Raw genomic sequence first — 10,756 nt, 5'->3', positions numbered from 1 at the left:
TGACTTGTCCCTCAATGGAAGAGTCTATCAGGCCGGGCCACAGGGTCCTACTGCTCGGAGTCTGGATGTATGGTATCACAGAAGATTGGCATTAAAATGTCTCCCGTAGATAGAGAAGAAACAACATGGATCCTAACACCTCTTTGTTAATGATTGACTGTGTCTGGTAACAGATCAACAGGAAAAGTCAATGACAGAAAGACAAGACACTAGATGAGGCTTTGCTGTTGGCACCCTGCTGCTGTTGGTACCCTGCTGCTGTTGGCACCCTGCTGCTGTTGTTTGTCATACACCCCCAGATCTCTGGATGTGCCCCAGCATCAGAGATGGACCTGAATGAAAGCATACAGCCAGCTGCTCCCCTGATCTGTACTGGACCGACAATGGAAATGGATGGATCCACCTCTCCTCTTCCTCTCCTCCTCTCCTCCTCCTCTCCTCTCCTCTTCCTCTCCTCTCCTCCTCTCCTCTCCTCTTCTCTTCCTCTCCCCCCCCCTCCCCTCCCCTGGTCACAAATAAACACAATTAAAGAGTGGAAAAAACAAAAACAATCATTCTACCATTTTCTTTCTCCTCTCCATCCAATCATTCTCTCTCCTCTTCCTCTCTTTCTCTCTTCTCTCCATCCAATCATTCTCTCTCCTCTTCCTCTCCTTCTCTCTTCTCTCCATCCAATCATTCTCTCTCCTCTTCCTCTCCTTCTTTCTTCTCTCCATCCAATCATTCTCTCTCCTCTTCCTCTCTTTCTCTCTTCTCTCCATCCAATCATTCTCTCTCCTCTTCCTCTCCTTCTCTCTTCTCTCCATCCAATCATTCTCTCTCCTCTTCCTCTCCTTCTCTCTTCTCTCCATCCAATCATTCTCTCTCCTCTTCCTCTCCTTCTCTCTTCTCTCCATCCAATCATTCTCTCTCCTCTTCCTCTCCTTCTCTCTTCTCTCCATCCAATCATTCTCTCTCCTCTTCCTCTCCTTCTCTCTTCTCTCCATCCAATCATTCTCTCTCCTCTTCCACTCCTTCTCTCTTCTCTCCATCCAATCATTCTCTCTCCTCTTCCTCTCCTTCTTTCTTCGCTCTATCCAATCCTTCTCTCTCTTCCTCTCCTTCTCGCTTCTCTCCATCCAATTATTCTCTCCTCTTCCCTCCCTCCCTCCCTCCCTCCCTCCCTCCCTCCCTCCCTCCCTCCCTCCCTCCCTCCCTCCCTCCCTCCCTCCCTCCCTCCCTCTGTCCTGTAGTAGTCTCTGTCTCTCTGTCTGTCTCTAGTACATTCTGCGTTTCATGTATATTTTTGATATCAAGTTTTCCAGTTCTTCCTGACTGTCCAGCTGAGGAACCAGCCCATCATCCTCTTCATAGTCCCCTCCCACCCTTCCCCCGCTCACACCTAAGCCCCCAGGCCCTGGGGGGCGTCTGCTCTGGGGAGAGAGGGGTCTGGGCAGGGGGAGGGGCTGATATGTCCGGGGATGTGGCAAGATGTAGTTGGAGATGTAGGAGGATGAGGGGAGACGGGGTGGGAGGGGCTGCTGTCTCCAGCCCTGCCCACTTCTCCCTTTTGCCCTGCCACCTGCCCTGTGTCTGCGCCTGTCTGGCTGGAGCTCGTAGTCTGGGGGCGGGCGGTGGGGTAACTCCTCCCACATGGGCGTTTTGTCGTAATACTGGGGTTTGGGGTAGGGGAAGAACACAGGGTAGTAGGCACGGTAGGGTTTCTGATAGTAGGGGTAGGACGGGAAGGCAAGGAACTGTTTCTGGGGTTTGAACCAGACGTCCTTCTGTTTCTGGGGTTTGAACCAGACGTCCTGCTGTTTCTGGGGTTTGAACCAGACGTCCTGCTTGTAGGCCTTAGCCTTGGCTCTGTCCTTGTTCCACTTGTTCTTGTAGGCCTGGTAGTAAGGGTCCTTCTTGGGGTTGGAGGAGGCTGTGTAGTGGTACATGGGGCCCGTCACTAGGGGAGGGGGAACTAGGGGACGGTAACGCGGGGCGACGGGGTTGCTAGGTGGTGGAAGCTCCTTCTTCTTCTTTTTCTCCTCTACGTTGGAGATGATCTGGACCACGTCGTCGGCCGGCAGGTGCAGCTTGCTGCTGATCTCGATCAGCATGTCAGTTATCTGCTGGTCCAGGTCATCGTCGTCGGTTACCACCTCCTCCGAGCGTTTGTCCTCCACAGCGTTTGTCTTCTGCCTGGGCGTGAGGTACGGCGTTCCCTGCCGTTTCCTCTCCATGTACTGCAGCAGCATGTCAGAGGCAATGTCCGCAAGTCGCTGCTCTTCTTCTCTGGCCCTCTCTGCCTCCTCCTGCTGCCGCTGCACCTCCTGCTGCTCCACAAGCGCACGTGCGTCTTCCTCTGCCCACGACAGAGCCTCCTCCTCCTCCTCCTCTGCCTTGTTCTCAAAGTTGTCCATGAAGTTGCCACCCAGTGGTGTGTTGCGTGCCCTCTCCTCCTCCCAGCGGAGCCTCTTGCCAGCCTGTGCCAGCTGGGTGTTATAGGCCTTGTATCCCTTCAGAGGAGGACGAATCTCGTTGTCTTGGAGACCGAGGTCTATGTTCTGGAAGTAGCCCCGAGCCTTCCGCTGGAGAGACGAGTCACTAGGCCTCCCCTCCTCTCCTTTCCCACTCCCCTCTCCTCTTTTCTCCTCACCTCCCCATCTCCCTCCTTCTCCACCTTCTTCTTCCTCCTCCCCCTCTTCCTCCTCCTCATCCTTCTGCTGTCTTCCCTCCTCACTCCCTCCACCAGCTCTTTCCCGCTCTACCTCTAGAAGCCAGCCTCTGTCCTCCAACCTCTTCCTCTCCTCCTCTTCCTCATTCCTCTCTCTTAATTCCTCTCCCAGAGCTGCTGCCACTAGTGCTGCTTCTAGTTGTTCCATCCTCGTCTCCTCCTCCATCCCAACCTCTCTCCTCGTCTCCTCACCCCCTTTCTCCTCCAAAGGGACTGGGTCATCCTCTTCCTGTCCTTCTCCTCTCTCCTGTGTCTGTGCTTTCCCGGTGTGGTCCAGGGTCTTCAGTAATACAGAGGCTAGTGCTCGGGCATGGTCCATGTCTGTGGGGCCACCATGGCTCTGTTCCTGGCTCTGCTCCTTTACCCGGTCCTGGGTCTGGTCCAGGGGAGAGCGGAGGGGGCTGGGGCTGAGGCTGTCCTTTTTGAGGTGAGTCCTGGACCGCCCCTCCTCCCCGCTCTCTCCCCACCCCACAGGGGAAGAGGCCAACCGTGGAGTGACAGTGAGCAGGACTAACAGGATGAGTTGGGCTGTGGAGGGTGCGTGGCGACTGGTCATGACCATACAGAACACCTGGAGGAGGAGAGGTGTAAGGGAAAGCGGGACAGAGATTATTATAGTGGTTTTGTTATGAAGATCGTCTCATTTTTCATGCTGGACTGTTAATAATACTATTGCTGATAATCTGAACTGTGTTACACTTCTCTATAAGACGATACATGGATGGATGGATGGATGGATGTAGTAAATTTCATGTAGTAAATTTAATGTATGGCAGTAAGGCCCAAAACAAGTTTTCGTCAAATAATTTGTTATATATATTTTTTTACTTCAAAGTGTCTTAAAATTCTAAATCAAAAAGTAAAATGATCCTTGGTAGGACCTTCTTAAAACAATTCCATATAGCTTAGTAGTAGTAGTATAGTTAGGAGTATAAAGAGCATAGAGATATATTGGAGTTAATGGTATAGATATATTTTGTAGTTAAGAGTATAGAGATATATTGGAGTTTAGAGTATAAGAGTAAGAATATAGAGATTTTTTTAGATACGAGTATAAACAGTATAGAGATATATTGTAGTTAAGAGTTTAAAGAGTTTAGAGATATATTGTAGTTAAGATAATAAAGAATATAGACATATGTTGTATTTGAGAGTGTTGAGATATATTGTTTAACTTCAATAAAATGCGTTCAAAACATCTTTCTGCAGATTTCTGCTACTTTCTTAGGCTCTACAAAGAGTACAAAGAGTACAATGAGTACAGATATATATTGCAGTTAATAGTACACATAGTCTAGCAATATATAGTAGTTAAGAGCATAAAGAGTATAGATATATATATTGTAATTAAGAGTATAAAGAGTATAGATATATATATTGTAATTAAGAGTATAAAGAGTATAGATATATATATTGTAATTAAGAGTATAAAGAGTATAGATATATATATTGTAATTAAGAGTATAAAGGAGTTAGAGATATATTGTAGTTAAGAGAATAGAGATATTTTATTTAAGAGTGTAACTAGTGGTTACACTAGAAGGTTCGAGTTGCCAAACGTCAGCCTCGAAACCTTAATGACTTGGAGAAGATCTGCAAAGAGGAGTGGGACAAAATCCCTCTACAAGAAATATCTGACCTCTGTGATTGCCAACAAGGGTTTTGCCACCAAGTACTAAGTCATGTTTTGCAGAGGGGTCAAATACTTATTTCCCTCATTAAAATGCAAATCAATTTAGAACATTTTTGACATGCGTTTTTCTGGATTTTTTTGTTGTTATTCTGTCTCTCACTGTTCAAATAAACCTACCATTAAAATTATAGACTGATCATTTCTTTGTCAGTGGGAAAACGTACAAAATCAGCAGGGGATCAAATACACTGTATATATTGTAGTGAAGAGTGTAGAGATATATTGTAGTTAAGAGTTTAGAGATATATTGTAGTTAAGAGTTTAGAGATATATTGTAGTTATGATATTAACGAGTATAGAGATATATTGTAGTTTAGAGATATATTGTAGTTAAGCGTATAGAGATATATTGTAGTTACGAGTATAGAGATATATTGTAGTTAATAGTATAGAGATATATTGTAGTTAAGAGTATAGAGATATATTGTAGTTAAGAGTTTAGAGATATATTGTAGTTAAGAGTATAGAGATATATTGTAGTTAATAGTATAGAGATATATTGTAGTTAAGAGTATAGAGATATATTGTAGTTAAGAGTTTAGAGATATATTGTAGTTAAGAGTTTAGAGATATATTGTAGTTACGAGTATAGAGATATATTGTAGTTACGAGTATAGAGATATATTGTAGTTACGAGTATAGAGATATATTGTAGTTACGAGTATAGAGATATATTGTAGTTAATAGTATAGAGATATATTGTAGTTACGAGTATAGAGATATATTGTAGTTAATAGTATAGAGATATATTGTAGTTAAGAGTATAGAGATATATTGTAGTTATGAGTATAGAGATATATTGTAGTTAAGAGTATAGAGATATATTGTAGTTAAGAGTTTAGAGATATATTGTAGTTAAGAGTTTAGAGATATATTGTAGTTACGAGTATAGAGATATATTGTAGTTACGAGTATAGAGATATATTGTAGTTACGAGTATAGAGATATATTGTAGTTACGAGTATAGAGATATATTGTAGTTACGAGTATAGAGATATATTGTAGTTACGAGTATAGAGATATATTGTAGTTACGAGTTTAGAGATATATTGTAGTTACGAGTATAGAGATATATTGTAGTTAAGAGTTTAGAGATATATTGTAGTTACGAGTATAGAGATATATTGTAGTTACGAGTATAGAGATATATTGTAGTTACGAGTATAGAGATATATTGTAGTTACGAGTATAGAGATATATTGTAGTTACGAGTTTAGAGATATATTGTAGTTACGAGTTTAGAGATATATTGTAGTTACGAGTATAGAGATATATTGTAGTTATGATATTAACGAGTATAGAGATATATTGTAGTTACGAGTATAGAGATATATTGTAGTTACGAGTTTAGAGATATATTGTAGTTACGAGTTTAGAGATATATTGTAGTTAAGCGTATAGAGATATATTGTAGTTATGATATTAACGAGTATAGAGATATATTGTAGTTAAGAGTATGAAGATTATAGAGATATATTGTAGCATATATTCAGTGGTATAAAATCTGTGTACAGGTTGTAAATTACTATAAAAGCTATATTTAGGCTGTACACTTTTAATAGAAAAGCTAGTCTAGGCAAGTCAGTTAAGGACAAACTTGTATTTACAATGACGACGCACCCCGTTCAAACCCTCCCCTCTAACCCCGACAACGCTTGGATAATTAGGATCCTGAAAGATTCCCCAAGAACTTAAGAGGTTCTTCGATGGGGTTCTTGGGAGAACCTTTTGGGGGCATGTTTCAGAGCCAAGAACCATGAGGTACTTCATGGAACTTTGAGGATCTTAGAAGAACCCTTGTTGAACCCCTAAATGTTAAGAGCATAGCAGCTGCAGGGAGAAGCAGCCAGCCAGAGAGGTATTAGACTGACCTACTGCCTGTTGCATTCAGTATAGCCTGGCGGTTAGAGCGTTGGGCCAATAATAGAAAGATCGAGAGTTCGAATCCCCAAGGTAACACATCTGTTGATGTGCGCTTAGTCCCAATTGCTCGTCGCTGTTGATAATGGCAGACCGTGGCCATGAGAGTTGGGATATAAAAAAAACACATTTCCAATTCAAACATGTTTATTAATACACACGTAGGACAAATACAAACACCCACCGTTCACTCTGAGGAGGACTGTTAAATGGTTGACTGTTTTCTGCTGAGTCAAATAAGACATCGTATTATTACCTGAGACAACATTCCACAGGAGACTGTTTTCTGCTGAGTCAAATAAGACATCGTATTATTACCTGAGACAACATTCCACAGGAGACTGTTTTCTGCTGAGTCAAATAAGACATCGTATTATTACCTGAGACAACATTCCACAGGAGACTGTTTTCTGCTGAGTCAAATAAGACATCGTATTATTACCTGAGACAACATTCCACAGGAGACTGTTTTCTGCTGAGTCAAATAAGACATCGTATTATTACCTGAGACAACATTCCACAGGAGACTGTTTTCTGCTGAGTCAAATAAGACATCGTATTATTACCTGAGACAACATTCCACAGGAGACTGTTTTCTGCTGAGTCAAATAAGACATCGTATTATTACCTGAGACAACATTCCACAGGAGACTGTTTTCTGCTGAGTCAAATAAGACATCGTATTATTACCTGAGACAACATTCCACAGGAGACTGTTTTCTGCTGAGTCAAATAAGACATCGTATTATTACCTGAGACAACATTCCACAGGAGACTGTTTTCTGCTGAGTCAAATAAGACATCGTATTATTACCTGAGACAACATTCCACAGGAGACTGTTTTCTGCTGAGTCAAATAAGACATCGTATTATTACCTGAGACAACATTCCACAGGAGACTGTTTTCTGCTGAGTCAAATAAGACATCGTATTATTACCTGAGACAACATTCCACAGGAGACTGTTTTCTGCTGAGTCAAATAAGACATCGTATTATTACCTGAGACAACATTCCACAGGAGACTGTTTTCTGCTGAGTCAAATAAGACATCGTATTATTACCCGAGACAACATTCCACAGGAGACTGATGTCTAACACACGTTACAGAACTAGCCTTTAATAAATCAACAATTTGCGCACTATTGGTTCTGGTACGGTGCGAGACAGAGCTTAGTTAGGTGTGGGGAAACCACAAGAATCCACTGGCTAAAAGGTGTATTTGTAACCATTTATGTGTTTAAAACGTATACATTTTGTGAGGACAAAACTGGTATCTAAATAGCGTGGACATATTCTCCCATATTCCCCTGGAGCTAAAGCACCATCCTCACCTCAGCCACCAAGCCAAGGACACACCCGCTGCTCCCACACTGCCATGTGGACACCATCCTCACCTCAGCCACCAAGCCAAGAACACACCCGCTGCTCCCACACTGCCATGTGGACACCATCCTCACCTCAGCCACCAAGCCAAGAACACACCCGCTGCTCCCACACTGCCATGTGGACACCATCCTCACCTCAGCCACCAAGCCAAGAACACACCCGCTGCTCCCACACTGCCATGTGGACACCATCCTCACCTCAGCCACCAAGCCAAGAACACACCCGCTGCTCCCACACTGCCATGTGGACACCATCCTCACCTCAGCCACCAAGCCAAGAACACACCCGCTGCTCCCACACTGCCATGTGGACACCATCCTCACCTCAGCCACCAAGCCAAGAACACACCCGCTGCTCCCACACTGCCATGTGGACACCATCCTCACCTCAGCCACCAAGCCAAGAACACCCGCTGCTCCCACACTGCCATGTGGACACCATCCTCACCTCAGCCACCAAGCCAAGAACACACCCGCTGCTCCCACACTGCCATGTGGACACCATCCTCACCTCAGCCACCAAGCCAAGAACACACCCGCTGCTCCCACACTGCCATGTGGACACCATCCTCACCTCAGCCACCAAGCCAAGGACACACCCGCTGCTCCCACACTGCCATGTGGACACCATCCTCACCTCAGCCACCAAGCCAAGGACACACCCGCTGCTCCCACACTGCCATGTGGACACCATCCTCACCTCAGCCACCAAGCCAAGGACACACCCGCTGCATTCCCACACTGCCATGTGGACACCAGCCCGAGTTCGTCTGCACCCGACTGCACACAAGGACAGCTGTTAACGTTAACCCGCCTTCTCTGGCTCCTTTCAACCGTTCACAACCCAGTTTGTTAAGACGCCTCATGATCACGTCTCCGCCCGAGGTCAAACGGTATGTAGACTGTTCAGAAATACTGTTACGGATGTGTGTGTGTGTGAAATGTCGTCTTTGCGGATGTCATATTTATCTGTAGAGCGAGAGAAGAATGCAGCCTTCTAACCTTTAAATCCAAGACATATACATCAGAAGTATTTATAAGGTAGGCAAAATGGTGACGGAAAAATTGGTGACAATCGTTAAAAGTGTTTTTTATGTGGTTTTATATACACATCGGTGTTTTCATGCTATGGCAATTTGGCCAGAATAGAGTTCCCAACAACCCAAATTTCTTCAACCCTAATTTAATCAAATCCTAACCTAATCCTAACCTAAACCGAACCTAATCCTAACCTAATCCTAACCTAATCCTAACCAAATCCTAACCTAATCCTAACCTAATCCTAACCTAATCCTAACCAAATCCTAACCTAATCCTAACCTAATCCGAACCTAATCCGAACCTAATCCGAACCTAATCCTAACCTAATCCTAACCAAATCCTAACCTAATCCTAACCTAATCCTAACCTATTCCTAACCTAATCCTAACCTAATCCTAACCTAATCCTAACCAAATCCTAACCTATTCCTAACCTAACCTAAACCCGGACGACGCTGGGCCAATTGTGCTCCGCCCTATGGGACTCCCAAATAGATGTTTTAAACCACGATATCATATAGCTACTTCCAACAGAAAATCCCCGCCAGTTCTCTACCTCACTTCATCTTTAGACAGTCACTATGTTCTGTAAACTGCTTTTCTTCATTCATCAACCAAAACATGGTTCTAGATTCCAAACATAGGAGGTTCCCTTTCATTTATGACGTGTTCATTCTTCAGAGAGTTGAGTTAACATAGGAACACTAGTTATCCGATATCATTACTGCGTCCACGGTGGGCATGGGAGCGAGCAGACAAACCAAGACAAAGACACAGATGCTGGAACTCACCTGTTGTTCCCGCAAGGGAGAAGTGCTGTATCTCGTGACTCAGGTAGTCTCTAAGCTTTCACCTCATAAATCATTCGTAAACAGTTTCAACTCTTCTCCCGGTGGACTAGACTATCACAAACTACCTGGAAATGTGATATTGGTGATTTATTTTGGTATACTAGTCTTGTGATGTGTTTGTTTCTCAAGGAACAACTGTCAAAAACACTAGTTGTTGCAGCTGCGCGTCGTGAGTAGCGTTTTCAGCACCACGGCCAGCGCAACTTTCCTTTATATACCCCCCCTTCCTGTTGAAGTGACGTGGCATGTTTCCTTTATATACCCCCCCTTCCTGTTGAAGTGACGTGGCATGTTTCCTTTATATACCCCCCCTTCCTGTTGAAGTGACGTGGCATGTTTCCTTTATATACCCCCCCTTCCTGTTGAAGTGACGTGGCAGGACTGACGTCAGCTCCATTGATAGGAATGTGGAGATGGGTCTGCTGGCCCGCATGCTGATGAATGAACGGAAATGGCATGAATGAAATAGTACTTTACCTCAATGAAGGGAGAACATTGTGCCTATGGAGAGAGAGGGACAGCAGACATTTTCTGACTGAGATGTTGTATGTTGGTTAAATTAGTTCCCCTCCTCCCCAGACAGCAGCATTCTGTTCAGGAGGAGCGGGAAAAAGCACAGTGAGTCTGTCTGATAGCTTATTAATTAGGGTGATCTGATGACGTGTTCAGGAGAAGCGGGAAAAAGCACAGTGAGTCTGTCTGATAGCTTATTAATTAGGGTGATCTGATGACGTGTTCAGGAGAAGCGGGAAAAAGCACAGTGAGTCTGTCTGATAGCTTATTAATTAGGGTGATCTGATGACGTGTTCAGGAGAAGCGGGAAAAGGCACAGTGGGTCTGTCTGATAGCTTATTAATTAGGGTGATTTGATTACATGCTTCCAAGACTGAAAGACTGGTGCAGTTCCGTTCTCCTCTGATGGCCCCTGATCCTCGGTGGAGGGGCCACGAGGGGCCGCAGGAGGGAGCAGCCGTGACGCATGTAATTCAGCTCCACTGCTCCATTTCCCCTCAAATTTCATCCGCTTTTTGTCTCAGGCCGTCTCTGGCTCCCCTCCCATCTGTCAGCTACCCCTCCCATCTGTCAGTCACCCCTCCCATCTGTCAGCTACCCCTCCCATCTGTCAGCTACCCCTCCCATCTGTCAGTCACCCCTC

The 10,756-nt window shown here is 44.5% G+C and overlaps 1 protein-coding gene across 1 annotated transcript; it reads right to left on the bottom strand.

Moving 5' to 3' along the window:
* Positions 1–1,220: 1,220 nt before the first annotated feature.
* LOC139537970 (neurosecretory protein VGF-like) lies at positions 1,221–9,770 on the bottom strand. The gene is made up of 2 exons (XM_071339890.1): positions 9,541–9,770; positions 1,221–3,281 (listed from the first exon to the last, which is right to left on the bottom strand). The coding sequence occupies exon 2, from the start codon at positions 3,270–3,272 to the stop codon at positions 1,257–1,259; it is 2,016 nt and encodes a 671-aa protein (XP_071195991.1). The 5' UTR covers positions 3,273–3,281; positions 9,541–9,770; the 3' UTR covers positions 1,221–1,256.
* Between the last annotated feature and the right edge of the window lie 986 nt (positions 9,771–10,756).

The sequence above is a fragment of the Salvelinus alpinus genome, chromosome 13 (assembly GCF_045679555.1).
Source record: "Salvelinus alpinus chromosome 13, SLU_Salpinus.1, whole genome shotgun sequence".
NCBI lineage: Eukaryota > Metazoa > Chordata > Actinopteri > Salmoniformes > Salmonidae > Salvelinus > Salvelinus alpinus.
Note: the sequence above shows the minus strand (reverse complement) of the source record. Positions and strands in the feature narration are given on the sequence as shown.

What these genes read in the sequence shown, in the direction of transcription:
- LOC139537970 (XM_071339890.1), bottom strand. Translation starts at nt 3,272, where the DNA reads ATGGTCATGACCAGTCGCCACGCACCCTCCACAGCCCAACTCATCCTG.